The following is a 24,315-nucleotide window of genomic DNA, read 5'->3' as shown; positions in this document are numbered from 1 at the left end:
TTTATTAAGATAAATGATACCCACAATACACACACATAATTGAATTCCATATTCCAAATCTCATTAATAATTACAAAAGTAATATATTATATCTTTATTAAAACATGTATAAATTACTGATGTAAAACATAATTACTACTAATAATATCAAAAAGGTATATGATTATTTGTAATACTACTACTACTACGTCTAATAATAATAATAATAATAATAATAATAATAATAATAATAATAATAATAATAAAGCACACCTGATAAGACTGTAATTTTATTTCACAAGAGAGAAGTTACTTCTTGTCTCCAGCACTCAGTTGTAATGGATCTCCTCATAGTGGCTGATGAGTTAATAATACTGACATCAGCAGAAGACATGTACCTCTCCACTATAGAGCTTGCTCTTCAGTTGAATGATAAGGTGTTTGTCTTTAAACTGTATGGTTTGCAGATGGTGTCCAGACCTTGACTTTTCATTTAATGTGTTGAGATTCCTATTCATTACACAGTGCTAAATGAATCGCCATGGTTTCTGCGGTTTGTCAGTACATTCATAGTTTATTTTCTCAGTTTTGCAATATTTTCTTGTTGAATACATTTTTATTCTCTTGGAATCTGTTTGCATTTTTGCTGGTATGTCCTTGATGAAGGCGGTGAAGATGTGTGTGCTTTTTAACTACAGTCTTACTATCCCATGACAACTGTAAAATAATAACACTGTAAACTCCTGTAGATATAAACATTACTACTAATTGTAATAAAAATAACAACTGCTAGCTAACTATACAGCATGGAGTATTCAAGCATTCTCTAAGTAAAGCTTGATTGCGAGTGTTCTATTATTAAAATAAAAAGGTCTGAAAAGTAACTATATATTTTCTAGTTCATTTTCCACCTCAAATAAATCACAACTTAATATTGAATACGTCTACAATGACTACAAGTCTATGCTACATCATCTTTGATAGGAACCTAGTTAAAAGTTAAAAGTACAGTATTGCATGGTACTGTATATGGTTGACTGAAGTATTTAAATGTAAAATATGTAGTTAAAACAAACTGTACTTTTAGTATGATATATATATATAGTATATATATATATATTTTTTAAGTATTCATTCAGTAAATGTTATTATTATTTGTTTATTTAGCAGACACCTTTATCCAAGGCGACTTACAGAGACTAGGATGTGTGAACTATGCATCAGCTGCAGAGTCACTTACAATTACGTCTCACCCAAAAGACGGAGCACAAGTGACTTGCTCAGGGTCACACAATGAGTCAGTGGCTGAGGGGGGATTTGAACCGGGGACCTCTTGGTTACAAGCCCTTTTCTTTAACCACTGGACCACACATGTGGCATACCAGAGGAAAATGCTCTCTACACAGTCTGAAAATGGAGGAATGGATTTTTTTTTTTTTTTTTTTAAGATTACGGTTATGGTATTGTTTGCTTTTTACGTTGCACAGACATGGTCTGTCAGTGTACATCAATAAAATAATGTATTTTATCTAAACCACGCCATCTTCCATAGTCACATGATCAATGAATCTCTCCCGATTGGACAAAGGCAGTGTTTCCTTGTGTATACTGGGCTTGGTAAACATTTTTTTTTTACATATTAATCTTTAGGGCTTTTCAGAGCGGTTGAACATTTTTCATGATAAGCGGTAAAGCCATTTCAGGGTTTATTAGGAGCTTAATTAGATATATCATGGTGATAAAGTTCACACGAAGTGTCTCTAATTATGGTGTCTTTACATAGTAGTTACTTAGTAAATACATGTGTACTTACACATAATTGCAGTGGTATTATGCATGTACTTAATTTATAAATCTTTTTGCACAATATATGTATGTATACAATTGTATCAGAAAAGGGTTAGGGTAATATTGTGCAAAAAGTTTTACCTTGGGTTAAGATGAACTCTTGTGATGAGTTTCACAGGCCCTGATTAACACTAATCTTGGAGCATCTAATGCAGTAGTAAGGTAGTGTTAATCGAGGTCTGTGAATCCAAACCTTCATAAGAAAACCATCTCATCCCAGCCCTACTATGTCTTCAACGCATGGTTGAGAAGACATGTGTTTAACAAGGTCTCCCTGTATCTGTGCTAGTGTTGCTGGAAGTGTTGTCAGGCTTCTGGCTGATTGGGTCCAATGGCTTGGGAATTTGGCTTGAATTGTAGTACCACACGAACAGAAAGACACCTGTTGGGACAGGGGTAATAGAATGTACTGATAAGTTCCTGACCCTGTCAATTCAAACAAAACAAGGTGATATCTTATTTCCTGACGTTACACCTCGCTGCACAGGGGAATTGGTTGCAGCTATCACGATTCTGCATTATGGTACGGCAGGGTGCTGGGATGTGCCTACAACGTCGTGCCTCATAACACCCTCAGCCGTTGAAGGGGTTAAATGAATTATAATGTACTATTTCTCCAAGGATATGTGTGAATAACATAGTGGAACTAGGATAAGTGAGTCAACGTTTTGCTAAATGTAACATCTTCCCTAAAATGTAACAGAGACAACACCCACATGAGTAAATGTTCTACTGCACGTAGACAACAAGTCTACTCCTTTGATAGTTATCTTGTCACTGGTATACGTACATAAAACAGGTCTACTTCTTTGATCATTATCTTGTCTGTGCACTGGTATAAAAGGTTGTAACTTGTGATTACGCGTCAGAGAACTAACTGCAGACTTCCAGTATTACTTCTCTCCAGAATCTGTACAATATACTTCGCTGTTACATCTACACACTCAAGGGCTGGTTTTATTTCTTCTGGGCCCCTACACCGTTTTTATATTTCACCACATCACAAAATCCTGGAGAACCATAATTTATCATTCATTTATCATAATTTAACCATTTATCATCATTACTGATTAACATGCTAATCAGGCACTTCAGCTCTTGACAGTGATTTTCATTGCTGTGTCCTTCCTCTGTTTTAAACAAGAATGTGCAGGTGAGCAACGCTGTGTGTTTTTAAAATATAGTGCAAGGTGGGATATTATCGTATTCGTTTCCACTTTTCATTGCGCTGCTAGGAACTGTAACTGAACTTTTTTAATAGTATGTGTACGCATCAAGCCCGACTAAACATGAAACAGTACTTCAGAGTGGACGCTTTAAGCTGGATTCATCAAAATGTTTTTGAGTACGGTTCTCGAGATCGGTTATGTAGTGTGGACAGGGCCTAACAGCATGGCTTAATAACTGAGGGTCAGATATTCAAAGATTTTGCAAATGTGTGCAACTCTGCTTGCATTGTGACCTCTTCAAGGAGTGCTAACCAGTTCTTTAAAATCAATTTCTTACCTTTCATTAGCCTTATTAATATCATTACTGCTATTTTGCTATGTTGTGCTGATAACCTTTCGGTTTTTCACTTGTGAATGAACTTGAACTAAAACACATGAAGTCATTAAATACAAGGAAGCAGTGTCTATTTAGGAAATATCTACAAAATATCTACCAAAGAATTAAAGGTCTTCAGGAAAAGAATAGGTGGATTTGTGATATCAAGGTAAGAAATTGATTTTAAAATCATGGTTTGCAATCCTTAAGAGGCAGTGGCAGCACATTTTTCATATTGCTTACCTTGCAGGGAATTCAGGATACAAAAGATATAAAATGAAGGCTCCTGGAGGGGTCCAAAGCTGAAGAACATCACTCCCCATGTTATGCCCAGTAAGCAACACAGGCCAAGCAGGATACATGCATTTTTCTTGACAGTACCCTTTTGTGAGTCAGGACCAGCCTTTGTCAGACGAATGATTCTCACTGCCACTGCAGCGAAGATCATCAGATTAAAAACAAACAGCACTGCATAGTAGCCAATGATGGTGATGTACTGGGCTACAGGATCCATCAGCCAACACCTGGTGAGGAAGGAAACACCAAAGCTATATCAGAGACGAGTAAACACGAGGCTGTAGAGAAAGGACTGCTGCTCTGACTCTTATGGTATAGCCAAGGCCCTTTATTCTCAGCTGTAGGTCGTTGTTTACTGATTGGTGAACATATTAATTTAAACCAAGAAAATCCATGACTTTACATTCGGTAGGGGCTGTCTGTTTAACATACTGAACTTAAGAACTGAGACAGTTAACTTGAATTCTTAATTCTTATTAGAATCACTGCACATTAAAAACTGCTGGCCTGCTTTTCTTGAGGCACCACAGCTTAACCTGTTCCTAGTGAGAAGTTGCTGGTGTCCATTTGAATGCATTAATAGAAATTATTATGAATAAATGTTTATTACTGTAAGTTAAATATATATATATATATATATATATATATATATATATATATATATATATATATATGTATATATATATATATTGTAGCGTGCACGGGGGAAGGCAGCAGTAGGGCTGGTAGGCGACGTAATCACACACAGAGACATAAGCCCGATATACGCTCCTTGCAAAGGAGCCGGCTCTTTTGTACAGCGGTATCGGCGCTATGCTTCAGTGCGAGAGGTCCCGGGTTCGCGCCCGCTCTCCGCCTGTGTGTGGATTTCCTCGCCCTGTGTGATGCGCCTGCCTGCGGGAACCGAGAACGCTACATTGGTGTCAGAAGTGGACGCAGGTACCCCAGCACGCACTTGTCGGACTGTAGCCTGGTTAGCAAGTCCGGGGCGGACTTGAGGCTGGCAGGGGAGAGTGTAGCGTGCACGGGGGAAGGCAGCAGTAGGGCTGGTAGGTGACGTAATCACACACAGAGACATAAGCCCGATATACGCTCCTTGCAAAGGAGTCGGCTCTTTTGTACAGCGGTATCGGCGCTATGCTTCAGTGCGAGAGGTCCCGGGTTCGCGCCCGCTCTCCGCCTGTGTGTGGATTTCCTCGCCCTGTGTGATGCGCCTGCCTGCGGGAACCGAGAACGCTACATTGGTGTCAGAAGTGGACGCAGGTACCCCAGCACGCACTTGTCGGACTGTAGCCTGGTTAGCAAGTCCGGGGCGGACTTGAGGCTGGCAGGGGAGAGTGTAGCGTGCACGGGGGAAGGCAGCAGTAGGGCTGGTAGGTGACGTAATCACACACAGAGACATAAGCCCGATATACGCTCCTTGCAAAGGAGTCGGCTCTTTTGTACAGCGGTATCGGCGCTATGCTTCAGTGCGAGAGGTCCCGGGTTCGCGCCCGCTCTCCGCCTGTGTGTGGATTTCCTCGCCCTGTGTGATGCGCCTGCCTGCGGGAACCGAGAACGCTACATTGGTGTCAGAAGTGGACGCAGGTACCCCAGCACGCACTTGTCGGACTGTAGCCTGGTTAGCAAGTCCGGGGCGGACTTGAGGCTGGCAGGGGAGAGTGTAGCGTGCACGGGGGAAGGCAGCAGTAGGGCTGGTAGGTGACGTAATCACACACAGAGACATAAGCCCGATATACGCTCCTTGCAAAGGAGTCGGCTCTTTTGTACAGCGGTATCGGCGCTATGCTTCAGTGCGAGAGGTCCCGGGTTCGCGCCCGCTCTCCGCCTGTGTGTGGATTTCCTCGCCCTGTGTGATGCGCCTGCCTGCGGGAACCGAGAACGCTACAATATATATATAGTATAATGCAACATGTATTTAAAATAGTAATGCTAATAGTAAAATATTCCTTATTTGATATCTGGATGTTAGTATACTACTTGACTTACATGTAAACAGACTTCCCATCCTTAGTGGATATGCTGTATTTTCCATACTTGCCCAAACTTCCAATCACCATGACAACTAGCGATGGTAGTCCTAAAATAAAAAAAAGCAAGATTCTGTTTGACAACTTAATTAATATAAGTATAAAAGTATTTCTAAAATGTCCAGACCTAGCAACAGTAAGTAATGTACTAGCAGTAAACACCACATGGTGTTCAGCATCTTTCTGAATTATAGACAGCTATTTTCAGAAGCTTTCCTCCATGATTTGAGGAAATAACATGGAACTAAAGGTCAGAGGGTAATTATGATATATTTTAGCAACGGGAATAAACTTTGAATAGTGACTTAAAAAAAATAGATTTGTGTTCAGAAAGTTCTGCTGGCCCTGATAACACAGTTTTAAAAAAACATGTACGTTTTGAATGCTATCTTCAAAGCATTTCCATTACTCCACCACCTCACACTGCAGTATACTGAGCCTCACCCCAGCCAACAACAGCCAGCTTCTTCAGATAATGCTTTATCTCAATGTTGAAGACCTTTATCATCAGCAGGTACAAGTGGAAAGCTTCAATTCCAAACCATGTAAAGGTGGAGAGCAGGGCATAGTGCATGGTGCCTCCGATGAAACTACAGAGTCCCTTGTTATTCATGTTTGCCAGCCACTCATTAAGGAGGAAGGTGAGATTTAGCAAGGCCAAAGCAGCACACAAGTTTATGAGGACTGAGGTGGTATTATTGGATTTGGCTTTCCTGAAAGAAAAGAACATTTCATGACTAGTAATGTTCTTCCTGCTGTACTGTACTGCTGTACTGTACAAATATCCGAATATCCAAATGCAAATTTTTAGCATGTGTTTGAAGGTAATAAAAATCATGTCCGTATCAAATCGTGCTTTGTCTTGCACCGATTTACAACCTTGCTACAATTTGTGTGACAGTTTCTAAATTAGCAAGTGGAAAAATGGCTCTATCTGTGTGGTATTTCTATAGTATAATAAAAAAATAATTGAAGATCAACACTGATGCTTTTTTGGTCCTGTACTTACTTCTGGATCTCCAAAAACCAGCATTTTAAATTTGGATACGCACGCAAAATAAACTGCCAAACAGTGATTTGGAAGCGAGTCAATCAGGGTCTGTTTCTGACTTCCATATGATACAGATCAGGTGCAGATCAGATCACTCTGAAATGCCTCACGGTTTCAACACTGGCCCAACTTAATAAATAAATGTCTTGTATACTGTAGGGGTCGACATTTTGTATTTCTTTAATGTTGTGATTCAACTTTTTGTTATGTGGAATGTAATAAAAGAGAATTAAAAAACGGTAAAAAAAATGTTATTGTACAACACCTCGTAAATTGTTCTTACTTTATGAAAATGTGTCTATGGCCATTTTGTTTATTGAAAAGACATGACAGTGCAGAGGTTATAAAAAAAAGTGTGTTATCTACTTTATGTACTGCTTGTACCTGAAATACACACAAGGCTTTTTTTTAACCATAACTACTGTATGCCGGCCTTTGTTTTGTCGTTCGTTCACTAGGGTAAAGTAAGGTCTTCACAACCTATTCTTATGACTGGGATATTTTTCAGCTTTCATAAAGCGTTCCATATAATGTCTTTGATTACGCTTTGCAAATGAACGAATATTCCAATACTTGTCTGAATCTTGAATGGATAAAATCACCATGTTTGTCTCAGCACTGTTTTAAAGTGTAACCAGAGGTTGTTGAACAAATGGAAAACATCTTAATAGAGTTAACCTTTGTGTGGACCAGGTTAGTTTACCCCCACGAATGATGAACATGGACTGGTGTTAACAGCTAACAAAGTGGACTCACTGGATTCATTTTGTGAAGTGTCAACTACAATATTCAAGTAACACAAAGGAATGTTTATTAACCTATTATTGAAATCTTCTGAGAACACTGTCTGGAATGATTAGTTTCACTTGAATCAATTCAAATGTAACTAATGACACTTTTGGGAATTTTTAGTTGCATTAACACTTGAAGGAATGCCCCCCTGACCACATGAAAATATTTTAAAATTATAAACAGTGTGAAGGGTTAGTCCATTTGTGGCAGAGCAAGAGCTCTGCCTGTAAATAATGTAGTGTTTTATGGTGTTTTGGTGGTGGTTTAATCTGAACCAATAAGTACAGAAACCAGGTCCAGAGGACATAGTTGGAAATGAAGTGGAGATAGACTTAGGATAGAGGGAAGGAGGCACTTCATTACACAGAGTGGTGAGGGCATGGCATGGGCAACCTAGTCATGTTCTTGAGGCACAATCATTTGGTTCCTTTAAGATCCAACTTGGCAAAGTTCTGAGATTAATCAGCTACTAGGAACTGGATGAACAGATGGGACAAAAGGCCTCCTCTCCTTCAGAAATGTTCTTATGTTCTTAAGTTATACAATACCTCAACATGCAGTGCATGAACAGGACCACACACAAGAAAAAGAAGGAAATCCCGCAGCCGATGTATGAGATATAGGTCAGAGATTTCAAGGCCTCTGCACTGATAGTAATGTTACCGGGGCTCTGTGGGAAATCAGAGAACACAAATATTTATCCCAAAAAATTGAAAAAGAAATGTATTCACTTGGATTTAAAGTGATTGTTACTAACAAAATCATTTCATACATATTACCCATTTTGCACTTCCATTAGCTATACATGTATTTTAATTTAAAAACATCTGGTAATACACTAAGTTAAAGAAAGTTCCCAGTTTGCTTGCTTTGCCATCCAGGAAGTCTGTAACTGCTGTTACTTGTTACTGCTCATTTCACCCGGCAGTGTTTTGTAGGTCAAAGCATGTTACTGGTTGAAAGCATGTCATTCAGTAGGCTGCTTGTTGGTTATTGATAGAGAAGAAACCAATGAAGGGGTGGGGACAATTTTACTCAGCAAATGAAATGAGCCAAGAAGTGCAAGCCAGTCTAAAAGCATTGCTTGAAAATAGAGATTTCTTTAGGCGGAGCTGTACTAGATATTACTTTTTTTAATTTAAATATGTGTTTGCTAAAACACAATTCTTTCAGAAATTACACTTTTGAATAGATATGCAAGTGAAGTGATACCACAAACTATTATCCAGCAAGAAATACAGAACTGCAGTTGGAGCATTGTTGCCCCATTTTCAAATACATGAAAAGGATTTTAATAAGCAATGTCAATCTTGCTGAAACACATTTTGGGGGGATAAAATGCCTCATCCATCCTTTTTACATTAGTAGTAAATGAATAAGTTTTGGGGTGCCATTAACCTGTAGAGTTGAATACCTATTACAATATTATGATTATTTTTGAATAGGAGGCAATTATCTAATTGAATTAGACAAGTTCTTAATTCAGCACTACTGAGTGTTTAATAGTTACGGATGATAAGATAATTATCTAAAGCAAGTATATTAAGATATTTAGTGAGCACACATGCACCTATTCCTAAATACAGACGTGCTCAAATTTGTTGGTACCCTTACAGCTCATTGAAATAATGCTTCATTCCTCCTGAAAAGTGATGAAATTAAAAGCTATTTTATCATGTATACTTGCATGCCTTTGGTATGTCATAGAATAAAGCAAAGAAGCTGTGAAAAGAGATGAATTATTGCTTAGTCTACAAAGATATTCTAAAATGGCCTGGACACATTTGTTGGTACCCCTTAGAAAAGATAATAAATAATTGGATTATAGTGATATTTCAAACTAATTAGTTTCTTTAATTAGTATCACACATGTCTCCAATCTTGTAATCAATCATTCAGCCTATTTAAATGGATAAAAGTAGTCACTGTGCTGTTTGGTATCATTGTGTGCACCACACTGAACATGGACCAGAGAAAGCAAAGGAGAGAGTTGTCTGAGGAGATCAGAAAGAAAATAATAGACAAGCATGGTAAAGGTAAAGGCTACAAGACCATCTCCAAGCAGCTTGATGTTCCTGTGACAACAGTTGCAAATATTATTAAGAAGTTTAAGTAGCCAACCTCCCTGGGCGCGGCCGCAAGAGGAAAATCGACCCCAGATTGAACAGAAAGATAGTGCGAATGGTAGAAAAAGAACCAAGGATAACTGCCAAAGAGATACAAGCTGAACTCCGAGGTGAAGGTACGTCAGTTTCTGATCGCACCATCCGTCGCTTTTTGAGCGAAAGTGGGCTCCATGGAAGAAGACCCAGGAGGACTCCACTTTTGACAGAAAAACATAAAAAAGCCAGACTGGAATTTAATAAAATGCATATTGACGAGCCACAATCCTTCTGGGAGAATGTCCTTTGGACAGATGAGTCAAAACTGGAGCTTTTTGGCAAGTCACATCAGCTCTATGTTCACAGACGAAAAAATGAAGCTTTCAAAGAAAAGAACACCATACCTACAGTGAAACATGGAGGAGGCTCGGTTATGTTTTGGGGCTGCTTTGCTGCGCCTGGCACAGGGTGCCTTGAATCTGTGCAGGGCACAATGAAATCTCAAGACTATCAAGGCATTCTGGAGCGAAACGTACTGCCCAGTGTCAGAAAGCTCTGTCTCAGTCGCAGGTCATGGGTCCTCCAACAGGATAATGACCCAAAACACACAGCTAAAAGCACCCAAGAATGGATAAGAACAAAACATTGGACTATTCTGAAGTGGCCTTCTATGAGTCCTGATCTGAATCCTATCGAACATCTATGGAAAGAGCTGAAACTTGCAGTCTGGAGAAGGCACCCATCCAACCTGAGACAGCTGGAGCAGTTTGCTCAGGAAGAGTGGGCCAAACTACCTGTTAACAGGTGCAGAAGTCTCATTGAGAGCTACAGAAAACGTTTGATTGCAGTGATTGCCTCTAAAGGTTGTGCAACAAAATATTAGGTTAAGGGTCCCATCATTTTTGTCCATGCCATTTTCATTTGTTTTATTATTTACAATATTATGTTGAATAAAAAATCAAAAGCAAAGTCTGATTTCTATTAAATATGGAATAAACAATGGTGGATGCCAATTACTTTTGTCAGTTTCAAGTTATTTCAGAGAAAATTGTGCATTCTTCGTTTTTTGTGGAGGGGTACCAACAAATTTGAGCACGTCTGTATATGAATCAATCCAGAAATCTTTTTTTCTTACCACTAGTACAGCAAAGAAACTCAAGTGATAACTTCTGCAACTGATTTTATTTTCTTCATAAACAGTTTCAACCCCAGTTTCACTCCAGAAATCTTTGCCGTCTGTGGGAAAAACAGAAAGACAACAAAGAGTGAAGTGAAATGCATTATCATTTTGAAGAACTGGTCAAAGACTCTGCAATGCTGTGGCCACATATTCCTGCTTGACTAATTATTTATACAAATTCCATCCCAGACACATATCCTGTACTAGAAATAAGCTGCACCTCCATGTTGTAAGTCAATTTCAGACCCCAATTATACAAAATGTATAGTTGTATTTATATCCATATATCCATATCTGTGAGCTGAATGTTAGGTACAGAGCCACTATTTACATTTCTACAAAATACTTTTGTACTTGTTTTGCATAATTCCCTTCCTTTGTTTTATCTTTTCATTGTAATACTTTGCATGCTGTACAAAAAGCTTTTTGTTTCTTAACACGAGTTGTAGGGAAATGTTGTCTTAACCTGTGAAATGTATGTCTAGCGTTGGTTGGACTATATTCATTTTTATTGGATATTACTGTAGATGTACCAAACCCGCAGGACATAGTTAGAAAACATACTTGAATATAAATTTAGAAAATAAAACAAACTAAAGAAACACATGTCTTGGTGCCGGACTGCATGATTAGACTGATTTTAGGCAGAGAAGACTTGCATGTCATGACGGAATCCGGACTGTAGAGACTATCAAACCATTAATAGGGATTTAGCACCAAACCCAAAAATTGTGCCGAATTATAAAGAGTGTGGGTTTGCAGAGGGGCTGGATTAGACAGGTTTAATATATTATACACATTCTAGATCTGAGTGTTTTTTTTTAATTTTTTTTAATCCTGAACCCAGTAATGGACTAAGAAAATCAAAGAATCCAGCTGTTCACATGACCTCCACATGACAGCTGTATTAGGGAAGAGGTCAGTGTCATAGTCATGGTAATGGTATGCTGCTATTTTGAAAGCAATATATTCCCGTATATAGTGTATCGTATGCAGTTCATTTTAATTTTTCTATAACAGTAGAAATTTAGTTCTCACAGCCTAGCAGTTTATTGTAAATTTGAATATTATGACGAAACAGATGAAAGTAGTTCTGTATTTATTTTTATTTTTTTTGGTATGCCATGCTTTTTTTGTGAGATAACGAGAATTTTTTTTTGTGAGATAACGAGAATTTTTTTTTGTGAGATAACGAGAATTTTTTTTTGTGAGATAACGAGAATTTTTTCTCAATCGTGGTATGGAAACAAATTTAGCATGGTTATTTTTTTGGTGAGATAAAATGAAATAAACTTCCCTTAACTCACTCGCTATTTGGATGGAAAACCAGTTAAAGTGAGTCAGTACGCAACAAAAGTAATTCTAGGACCAAATGTCATACTTTTTAATGTTGTATGCTACTTAAGAGTTAATTTACAGTAATAACACCAATTTTCCTTTGCCTGTACCATACTGCATTTCTGTGTGTCTCCAGCAGTTGCTTGAATTCCTTATCTAAACTTTAGCATATTCAATCTGTTACCGCAATCATACACTACAGTATAAGATCTATGACTTGAAGCTCTTGTATTTCAGTGACAATCTGTTAAATTCCACCTTCTAAACATGCCCTCTAGTGCACAAAACATGCAAGACAGGTAACCCAAAGCCTACATCACATTGACTTAAATTGTGGTGCTGAGCATAGAGTGCCACACTTGATCATTTTTATAGCTGGGCATGGCTGCAACTGTACTAAATAGAAGCTTGGGCAACTGTTTTTCTACTAGCTGACTCATGCACACGCTCACATATGAACATATACCATTTTAAATATGTGCTTCTTGCTTAGGAATAGCCTCATAAAAAACAGATGAAAACTAAATAAAAGAAAACAATTTAAAATACCTTTTCTGTCCCTGAATACACATCGAAGAGTAGAATTGTTCTGAAAACAGAAATATGGAATTATCCTTGAAAAATGTTACAGGAAAACACTTCAGTTTAGTTAGTACCATTAACATTAAAACAAAGTATTATAATAATTAGTACACATATGCAGCAATTCTGAGACTACAATGTAACAAAAGGAATACTGTCTCATATTTTCCCTGTCCATGGCACAGAATATTTCTTTTTAATTAGTATGGCATCAAATCATAAACTCTGACAGGTCTTTTTCATTAGCATGTTGTGGTGTGCATTTTTAGTGCATTGCTGTCTGTAGAAACATGTAATTGCTTGAATGGATGTAGTAAGTGATTTAAAGCAATTGTAGCTAACAAAATAGTTCCATAAATATGACCTGTTTTGCACTTCCATTAGCTTCAGTCACAGGAAAGAAGCCATTGAAGGATGGGGACAATATCACCCTCAAAGTGACCAAGCAAGTGCAACATTAATGGAAAGCATGGCTTGCAAACAGAGATTTCTTTAAGAGGTAGTACAGCATTATGTATCATGTTTTAAAATAAAGATGTCTACCATTGCATGTGGAATACCCAATGAAGGTCCATACAGTATGCTTTATTTATTTGCATGTTGGATAAGAGCCACTGTTTACATTTTTACATAGTATTTTTGTACTGGTTTTGCATAATTCCCTTCCTTTGTTTTATCTTTTCATTGTAATACTTTGCATGCTGTACAAAAAGCTTTTTATTTCTTAACACGAGTTGTAGGGAAATGTTGTCTTTACCTGTGAAATGCATGTCTAGTGTTGGTTGGACTGTATTCATTTTTATTTTACTTTCTCCATTATGTGCACATCGATATTACTGTAGATGTACCAAACCCGCAGGACATAGTTAGAAAACATACTTGAATATAAATTTATAAAATAAAGCAAACTAAAGAAACACATGACTTGGTGCCGGACTGCACGGTTAGACTGATTTTAGGCAGAGAAGACTTGCATGTCATGACGGAATCCGGACTGTAGAGAATATAAAACCATTAATAGGGATTTAGCACCGAACCCAAAATGATACAGAATGTGGGTTTGCAGAGGGGCTGGATTAGACAGGTTTAATATATTATACACAGTCGTTTTATCCACATTCTAGGTCTGAGTTACACTTTTTGTACTTGACAACACCAGTAACGGACTACGAAAATCAAAGAACACAGCTGTTTACATAACATTAAGACAATATCTTAAAGTGTACTATCTCTATACAGCAGAAAATCACATGACCTCGCATGACAGCCATATTAGGAAAGAGGTCAATGTCATGGTCACCACCACATTTAACATACAGGGTTTTGAAGTCACTACCTCAAATGGTATCTGAGATAACAGGCTTGGCAACTTTGTACTACTGGCACTTAATAGTTCATTTGTCTTCTACGGTGAATTTAACTTTAAAGGGGTGCTAAATAAGACTTTTCAATCCTTTATTTTTAAACTTAATTTCAGAATATACAGATTTTTAAGTATGTGTAGAATCCTGCAGATCAAACAAATGCTACTGTTGTTTAGGATCATTTACCTTGAAGTACATCACGGGTCTTTCAAGCATTTGAATCTAATAATTTGGGATGACAAATTGCTAAATGCTTAGAAATCTGAAAAGGCCTTACTTGTGAATTGTAGGGAAATGAGATTGTTACAGGATCTGTGAGATTGGAAACTGGACTCTGCTTTTCAATCCCAATCACCTCAGCACTTGAAATTAAAATGTTGTTATCCTAAATAAAACAAAAACACAGAAAGTAGCTTGTTAGAGTTAGGATTATTAAGTAAGACTATATTATTTTTCACACAATACATATCAGTACATTGATAAAATACACAACGGAATGATTTTTATTTGGAGTTATTGGGCTTAAAATGACTCAGCAATGTGCACTTGGTTTGTGCTTATGCATTTGGGCCTTTCACATTCTGGATCAACGGTCTTCCTAAGCTCATTCACAATTATTAGCAATCTACACAGTGACTGACACTTGACTTCAACACCAAAAGCTTATACAAAAAGAAAAAAAAATGCTGTACAGATGCATTAGGAGGAGGCAGTAAACATTCATTCCTAAAAGGACAATCCTGCTGGCCTCCTGGATTTCTAAAATAAGCTACAGCAAGGAAAATGGATAACAATACGTGGACTTTCAAAAAGCCTTTGACAAAGTGCTAAGACAAATCCTGAAGCTCAAAATCAGTGGGAATCCAATGTAGCACATGCAAATGGATCGCTGCTCTTTCTAATCTAGATAAACTATCTTGATAGAAAGGAATATTAGCAATCTTGTATTTGTGGCAGCCCAGCAAACCCAAAGAGATTTAGATAGCAGGCAGAACTGGGATGAAACAAGGCATGTTACATGTTTTCCATGCTGCACACAATAATGTAGGATTTACATATCAATGGTACATAACTAGAATATAGAAAGACCTTATGTTTAAACAAAACTGAAACATCTGCCATAACTCTGTTAACTGAGTGTAGGGCCACCAAGGGCAGTTTGGGCAGCTGCTTTGACTGTTGTGAGGGATATATGACGATCCTTCATTTCACCATCTCTATCTTCAGAAAATATGGTGTCAATATGTAACAGTTAGAAAGTCATTGCTTTTGTGTCTGCTCCTCATGAAACAGTCATGTTGGATGCATCTTAGAGCCTACTGTGTATTCTCCCTCAAAGTCTGATCTGTTGCCTCTATCTTGACCTTAACCGACTGACAGCAACCCCTGTGCATCCCTAATGTCCTTGTGTCACCTCACCGGAAAGCCTGGTACAGGTTTCCTGTGATTAAATAACACAGTAACCATTTTTATTTACTGTTGTGCTCGGCATCAAATGTCCACTGGCACTAGGAAACTGGTGGGCGTGTACACCAGGGATTCAAAATTATAAAGCAGTAAGCTTTTTACGAGTGAAAGACTTTTTCAATTCTCAATCTTGGATACTCAGATGATCCAAGCATTCGGCACATCCCTTCAGTTTACATTTGACATATAGCCTAGGAAAATAGACAAAAAAAAGGTCTGTTGTCTGGTTTTTGTTGCACTGCAGTAAATAAAGAAATAATCACATCAGTGATCTCACCAATGGCTCGTTATGATAATTTAATTTGGCAAATTTGATGTTGTTTGTTTTCTTGATTATTCTCAGTTTCTGTTTCAGAATGCACTAATTCGAATTTGGAGGGCAGCCAGGTTGTTGGAGAACAGTATTATTGAAAAAGATATATATTTGTATGAATACCATAATGGTACTGACCTCAACTGCCCCTCACAGAGGGGTTTAAGACTTGAGCTGACTCCACTGCTGGGTGGCAGAATGTAGACTTGGATTGGGGAGTTGTTTTAATGAGGCTTACCTGAAAATATATGGGAGCAAAACTGACAACAGCAACTTTTACATTTGTTCCTGTGCTATTCTTCCTCAATGCTTCCACTGAAATCTTTATTGATCCTGTAAAATTATTTGTAGGTCTTGATGTTTCATAGACCTGAAACAGAAGAATGGAAAAAGAAACTAAACACACTCTGTATATTATATTTTCACAATATAAGTGGTGTTTATGAGTGGAAGAAGAGTGAAGTCATTTAGCATTTTAGGCAACCTTGTTAAAATCACAGTTTTTTTGTCATTGTGGGCTCTATTCACAAAGCTTCAACTCTTAAGTTTTATTTAAATAATGTTTTGTTTTTTTTTAAAGTCTGTTTTTATGAATTAGATATAACTGTTCTGGAATATTGGTGGTTTCCTTAACAACAGTAAAGCACTGTGCCATAAATATCAGAAATATTCAAAAACATTCTTTAAACAACTCATGAACTAAAGCTTTGTGAATGAATCCCGATGTCAAGTAGGTCGTTCACGGCTCTCATTGTGAGTGAAATAAGCACAGCACTCTCTGAATGTCCATGGAGTATTCTGATTATATAACATGCACAGCTTTGCAGTGTGGCCTAATTTAGAACAGTGCGATTCGCCAGGTCCTTCCATCACTGGATTTAATGAATGCAAGATTTCTTACTAAAGGTTATCAGTAGAACAAAAGCTACACCCTCAAAAAAAATTAACTCCTACTGCTGCAAGTAGCTCAGAAACTGACGTGGTGGCTAATAGGATACAATGCAAGAGAAGCTCGTGTTCTCTCCTGCCATCAGGGATTTGAAGTTAGCTTTAAAATGAACATTAGTGTATGATGCTGCAGCTTTAAATAATATATTCACATTTGTCTGCCCCAACAATCAAAATACACAGCAAATCAAGATCTGAACCCTTTCTGTAAAATGAATTCATAAACGTCTATACAATGGAACAAACTGTAATGATGTATATTATGATATCTCAAGCAGGAATAAAGACATACATGTTACAGCAATGAAAACAACTGGTTTAACTAATAAACTCTCCCGTGTGATTATGTATTCACCAGAGCTGAACAGGCAAAAACACTCAAAAAACTGGAAACCCTGATTGTAAAATAATTTGAGTAGAGCAGGCACACTGCGGAATAGTCCAGCTCTATCCCCTCTGTTTGAGTACTGCATTTACTTTTGAGTTGGGTTCTCAATCCCACAACAGCAAACAATATCAAGAAAAGGTTGTGTCCACTCAAAAATGTATTGGAGGTATAGTCATAGATTTCTACCTTAAATTAGACAGTCTATACTCATACAGGGGTTCCACTACTTAAGTGTAAAGTTACTCTACTTTCAAACTTGCTGTTTTGTTGTCTGCACCATAGCATTTATAACCACAACAAAAAAGTCCCTGAAAATCGGATTGCTCTTGAAATATGAGCCTTATTATAACAGAAACTAGCACTTACTCCTTGTGCAGAAAAGTCAAACAGCATGTCTTTAAGGTCACTGGTGTTGGATTTCACCACAAGCCCTTTCATAACATCTGTATCGATTATTTTGATGGACTCATTGAAACCTTCGTCGTCATCCAAAAGTTTCATTAAAGAAGATCTGTAACAAATAAATACATCCAGTTTATTTGCACACCCTTCACCCAAAATGTTAGGCAAATAATTGCATACTTCTATAGAGAGGAAATAAGCAGGGTAGCCAGATAAAGATTTACATGCAAATTCAAATTCAAAGAAACTCAATTATAGACTGTAGAAACTATATATATTACAATCTTCAGAGCAACTTAAATTGAAATACTGTACCTTTTGAAAGCATTTTTTTGTATTAGTTTGGAGTTTGCCTCTGAGAATAATAATGGGTTTGGTAGGCAGGAATACTGAGGCGATTTACTAAAGAACAATCATGAAAATACTGGATTTCTATTGGCTGCTCTACAGAGGCTGTCAAAGATGGATGCTAGGTATATTTTTCAGCTGAAGGACTTTTGTCTGAAAAGTCATGATATTCTTTTTAACCCTTTAAAACTTTTGTGTACATCCACTATTCTAAATATCATGACTTTATATAATAAAACAAATCTGAAGAATACATATCAGGCCGGTACAGTATATTTCATATATATATGTCACAATATTTCACATGTTCCGGACTCAAACAATACATTCAATAAAGCATTAGAACGTCTGTCAACTTGACTAAGCTTGTCTTTAATTAATTTCCTGTCCTTAACTGTATACACCTTAGTATTGTAAATGTAAATTGTCCATGTTAGAATATTCTTTATAATTCAGGTAAATATGTTCATAATCATTGTAAGGCCAGGTGTAAAATTAAACCCTTTATCCCACCAGATTAAAAAAAAGTAAATATATACCTGTGGCAGAGCAGGGCTCTGCCCATGGAAATACTGGCAGGGATGGAGTTAAATTCTCCTCCCTGCCCAGGTTGATTGCGTCAGGTGGGAGCAACCAACCAATTAATTATTCAATTAAGCACTCAGCCACTTGGCATAAAAGGAGGCCTTAGCCTCCCATTTGGGGGAGAGAGTTCAAGAAAGAAAGAAAGAAAGAAAGAAAGAAAGAAAGAAAGAAAGAAAGAAAGAAAGAAAGAAAGAAAGAAAGAAAGAAAGAAAGAAAGAAAGAAAGAAAGAAAGAAAGAAAGATTGAAAGATTTTGTGTGTGCTGTTTTTCTGTTTGTTTTTGCAAACCAGTGAAGGCAATGCCCAGCCTGGAAGCCGTATTTTTGTAAGTTTTGTTTTTGTGTTGATTGTTTGTGTTTTTGAAACCTTTTTGTTTGGCCCTCGTGCCGATTTATTTTGTATTTTTATGTATTAAAAACTTTATTTTTGAACTTTCAATTTGTCTCTGAGTCTCAACCTCTGTCATCCTTGTCACAATACCCAAATCTTTTTACCAATTTGAACCATTGTAGGTGATAAAAGCTTGAATATTTTGTGGAAACATTTTTATTAAGAGGTACTGGAAAAAATAATACTGTGTGCGAGTCTGTGCCTGCATACTCACTTTAATTTCAAAGAGACTCCACACTTTGACTTGATGTCACTTCCACAGTTCTTTTCTGCTGCTTGAATCATTTTTGGAAACATATTTAGATCCTCAGTGAAATTACAATGACACGTGGGGGCGGTGGAAGCTAGTGTAGCAGTTGAAGGCACTGGTGTAGTACTTGTGGGTGTGGATGCTGGTGTAGCAGTTGAGGGCATTGGTGTAGTACTTTTGGGTGTGGATGCTGGTGTAGCAGTTGAGGGCACTGGTGTAGTACTTGTGGGTGTGGATGCTGGTGTAGCAGTTGTGGGTGTGGATGCTGGTGTAGCAGTTGAGGGCACTGGTGTAGTACTTGTGGGTGTGGATGCTGGTGTAGCAGTTGAGGGCACTGGTGTAGTACTTGTGGGTGTGGATGCTGGTGTAGCAGTTGAGGGCATTGGTGTAGTACTTTTGGGTGTGGATGCTGGTGTAGCAGTTGAGGGCACTGGTGTAGTACTTGTGGGTGTGGATGCTGGTGTAGCAGTTGTGGGTGTGGATGCTGGTGTAGCAGTTGAGGGCACTGGTGTAGTACTTGTGGGTGTGGATGCTGGTGTAGCAGTTGAGGGCACTGGTGTAGTACTTGTGGGTGTGGATGCTGGTGTAGCAGTTGAGGGCATTGGTGTAGTACTTTTGGGTGTGGATGCTGGTGTAGCAGTTGAGGGCACTGGTGTAGTACTTGTGGGTGTGGATGCTGGTGTAGCAGTTGAGGGCACTGGTGTAGTACTTGTGGGTGTGGATGCTGGTGTAGCAGTTGAGGGCACTGGTGTAGTACTTGTGGGTGTGAATGCTGGTGTAGTACTTGTGGGTGTGGATGCTGGTGTAGCAGTTGAGGGCATTGGTGTAGTACTTTTGGGTGTGGATGCTGGTGTAGCAGTTGAGGGCACTGGTGTAGTAGTTGTGGGTGTGGATGCTGGTGTAGCAGTTGTGGGTGTGGATGCTGGTGTAGCAGTTGAGGGCACTGGTGTAGTACTTGTGGGTGTGGATGCTGGTGTAGCAGTTGAGGGCACTGGTGTAGTACTTGTGGGTGTGAATGCTGGTGTAGTACTTGTGGGTGTGGATGCTGGTGTAGCAGTTGAGGGCATTGGTGTAGTACTTGTGGGTGTGGATGCTGGTGTAGCAGTTGAGGGCACTGGTGTAGTATTGGTAGTTGCTGTGGTGGTTGTCAAATTACATGTGTTACAGCTGACAGTATAATTTTTATTTTGTGTAAAATTCACACTGAGGACATACATGGGCTGGAAATTAACATCTAAAAAGAGAGAGAGAGAAACAGGAACTTATTGAATTATTCATAGCATTTATCTTCACCAAACTATTTTTAAGTCTCAACAAATTGAGGTTAGAACTTGGATGATCAAGTTATTGATACTAGTAACTGATTTAGGGTTAGATAGTCTTATGATTTACCAGTTTCTGAGATTAACAGTGACATATGCCCTGGTGTGAAATCTACAAAGAAAAGGCATAAGGTTAATACTTATGATGTTTTAATATTCCACCATGATGTTCACTTAAGTTAAATTATTTCAAACTGTTTTGACAAGAAAATTATTTTGAATTCAATGTCCAATTTTTTGTCCAGACAAAAGTACAATAATGGGTACACATTTTTGTTCTGTTGTATCCACAAATGTATAGCATTTCATGAATAATTATTATGTTAATAAACAATTTGTAAGTGTTTTCATCTGCAAAATGAAGGTATGTTTCTGGGTTGATTTTTTATTCAACATACATATCTGAAAAACAGCATTTAAAAAAAAAAAAAAACTAACCAAAAAAAAAAGGTACATTTTTAAAAGTGAATCCACACTTGCTGTGCACTGCTTCAATAATATAAATATTAAGGAATTGGCAGAAGCTGTATATTAAGTTGGCTTACTATCATTTAATTGATCAAAATATATCCTACACATACTGAACCAATTTCCCAATCCCCACAAGGGCCTAAGGAAACTAAATAGATTGAGACTAATGTGATTGTCAGTTTCACTGATGACTGAGTGAGCTTCCGTGAGGAAATGTGTGGTATGAGGGGCTGGTTGAGTTAAATCAAGATTCTAACAAGATGTCATGTTTTTACAGGTGTTGAAGGTGAGACTAATAATCAAATTAGTCTCACTCTCTTACCTCACATTGATGATACTATGCATGTTTGAACGGTCTTTAGTAGAAAAAATACACTTGCAAATGTGTACTAGAGACAATAACTAAACAAGAACTTGAACTCAAATGCGATGAATGATAACTAACTTCTAACTAAAGGTCTGGTTTCACACACCCAATTAGCTCTAATGTTGGATGTTGTAAATTAACATTAGGTAGTGCATAAGATTAGTGCTAAGCGGCGCCTGTAAAACCAGTTCTATGTTCTTGTGTATTAGATGATTTATTTTGTATTTGTAAAACTTATGTACTCCAAAGTGTCAGTATTTTCCTTCCAAATGAAACGGGTATGACAGATGGTCCCAAATGTAGTTTAAAAACTAGAATGAGCTATATTTTCTGCTTTGCGGCGTATGTGTGGCTTTCATAGGTTCGGTAGTGTTTTAGATATGGACAGAACTTTTGCATGTCACCGTGCACAGCTTTAATAAATAGCAAACTTTTATAATTGATCAGGAATGCAAGATGAATCTGCTTAAAACACTTACAAACTGAGGAACTTAAATCTGATTAAAACAGTGTATCATGTTTTAAACGAAGTAATGTGTTTACCGTCACAAGGAAGGGTTGTAAAATTATTGGTGCATATTTTGGATGCATTGATGCAGACAGCTAAGCAGTTGCCTGAAAAAAAAGCAAGATAATGAAATTAAAGGCAATGGAGTCTGACCTCATCAACCATACTCTATGGACTGTTTGTAATAAAAGCTGCCATCTTTCTGATGAGATCCAACTCTGTTTCACAACACATGGCACTTGCAATGTGGATCAATAAAATAAAAAGGGGTGTGCAACTGCCCATCAAAATAGCAGTTTCAGAGGGTTACAAAGTACAGCAACATATCCCTAGTAGTGATTTTTTAGACACCACCCACTAACTTGAAATGAACTTCATTCAGTGGGTGACGCAAAGCCATTGTAGCAGTAAGACTGGTAAAAAATATGAATAAGACAACAGGTAAATAATATGAAGTATCCCTTTGATCTATATCACAGCTCATGATATTAAATCCTGTTTTTGTAATGAGCTGATACAGTATTAAAATGGGGGATAACTAGACATACAGTACATTCAGAAAAAAAAACACGACAGGACAGGAGGAGATATATTCTTAGCAACATATACTTCTGCACATTTAGCTATGTAATCCGTTTGCCTGTTGTATTGCCTTTCCATGTTAGAAATTGGAACACACACTTTGGGGGTTTGGGTTTCTTTATTGGCCCAAATGGTCTAAACCCAGCACAAGACTTTACACTTCTTCACTGGTGTATCTGATGCTCTTTTAGACATGATTCTGAGAGCTCTATTGAGTTATTTAAACTGCTCGGTTTTAAAAAGTCACCAGATGACTGATGACTAAAACAGCAAATGATTAAAAGCAAAGAATACATATTTTATACCCATAAGTAGTTGCCTAAAGCTTATAATGTCTGTAATATGATCATCAAAACCAATGGACAGGATAAAAATGAAGGTACCTTGAGTAAATGTAGTCCCATTACATGTGTCTTCACAGGGCTCTGGAATGGATGAACGGTCAAGTAATTCATTTGAGACATCTGGTTAAGTAAGTGATCACGTCAATGAGTTAAGCATGCCGTTTTATCATGAAAAAGGAAATTTACACCACTTATGTGGTTTAATGCAAAACAACAAAAAAAAACTGTCCTTCCCTCACCTCTACAATTGAGTGCCAATCAATGGAAATTAACTTCCGCATTGAGTGTTTTAAAAAACTTTGAAAGATTATTTTCTTGAGCGCTGGCCAAGGCTGTAAAACTGACAATGAAACTTTTGAAATCAACACATTAATTAATGGATTTATTGAATACCTAACAATAAATACTTCTTAAAGGCTATTACGACTATGAGAACGAGTTTCTGCACACCCCTACTTTTCAGTAGATGGCTTTGTGGATGATGTTGAAAAAAAAATGGGTTCTCATAGTAATAAAATGTGTAAAATATTTTATTAGTGTTTGAATAATAAATGCATTGATAAATAGCCACAAAAAATTGAAACCAGGACCAGAGGACACATTTGGAAATTAAGTGAAGATAGGCTTAGGACAGAGAGAATAAGGCATTTCATCACAGAGTGGTGAGGGTATGACATGGGCAACCTAGTCATGTTGTTGAGAAACAATCACTTAGACCCTTTAAGATCCAACTTGACAAAGTTCTGAGATCAATGAGCTACCAGGAACAGGACAAGCTCATATGGGCCAAACGACCTCTTTTTTTTAAATGTTCTTAGTTCTTATGAATGTATGGGGAAAGACCATTCATTTTTGTTCTGACTTTAACTGATTTAGCATTAGGTGCTTTTATGTAGCAATGACAATAACTCCATTCATCAGTCAGTGCAGTGTTAACAGATTGTCATCTAACCACATCAGTTTTCCATATGAAATGCAAATGTAGCTCCTTAAGTAATGTATTGATGCTGATAAAGGAAGGGAGACATTCAAACCATTAATGGAAAACACAGAAAATAGAGATAAAAACAGAAACGGTACCAGTTATTTGGCTGGGGCACCAGTAAACAGTGTTTTCATTGCATCCTGATAGTATTCGTAGAGTTGAAATGGAGAGGGATTTTAAATATATTGTGTAGTGTCCGCTCTCTTCCACTTTCTTCATGCCTGCTAAGTGTACATAAATAAGCACAATTAAAAACTGTTAGAAATAAGGAGGAAATAGACAGCTTCTTAGATTGCTTTATTTCAGTTGTCTTTTCACGGATTTCTGCTATAAAAGTATATTCATAATTTGGAGCACAGTGAGTGTCTATAGTTGTTTCCTGGATTTTCAGTTTTATTCCGTTTTTCTCAAATTTTTCCAGTAATTCCAAAGAAAACTGCATATCCATTAGTTTTTCAACATCTTTAAAAATTCAGCATTCCTTGCCAATGAAAAAAGTGGTGATTATTTTAATATGACTTTAAATTATGTTGGCTTT

General features: G+C 37.5%; 1 protein-coding gene across 1 annotated transcript; it reads right to left on the bottom strand.

Annotated features, from left to right (window-relative positions):
• Positions 1-34: 34 nt before the first annotated feature.
• Positions 35-23,952, bottom strand: LOC117422133 (adhesion G protein-coupled receptor G3-like). The gene is made up of 14 exons (XM_058991389.1): positions 23,873-23,952; positions 22,832-22,873; positions 21,902-21,973; positions 19,163-20,432; positions 17,591-17,735; positions 16,127-16,258; positions 14,386-14,493; positions 12,712-12,751; positions 10,780-10,880; positions 8,091-8,212; positions 6,144-6,412; positions 5,659-5,749; positions 3,616-3,896; positions 35-2,209 (listed from the first exon to the last, which is right to left on the bottom strand). The coding sequence occupies exons 4-14, from the start codon at positions 20,413-20,415 to the stop codon at positions 2,088-2,090; spliced, it is 2,664 nt and encodes an 887-aa protein (XP_058847372.1). The 5' UTR covers positions 20,416-20,432; positions 21,902-21,973; positions 22,832-22,873; positions 23,873-23,952; the 3' UTR covers positions 35-2,087.
• Between the last annotated feature and the right edge of the window lie 363 nt (positions 23,953-24,315).

This window comes from Acipenser ruthenus, chromosome 18, assembly GCF_902713425.1.
Source record: "Acipenser ruthenus chromosome 18, fAciRut3.2 maternal haplotype, whole genome shotgun sequence".
NCBI classification, from domain to species: domain Eukaryota; kingdom Metazoa; phylum Chordata; class Actinopteri; order Acipenseriformes; family Acipenseridae; genus Acipenser; species Acipenser ruthenus.
This window is presented reverse-complemented; position numbering and strand designations above follow the sequence as displayed.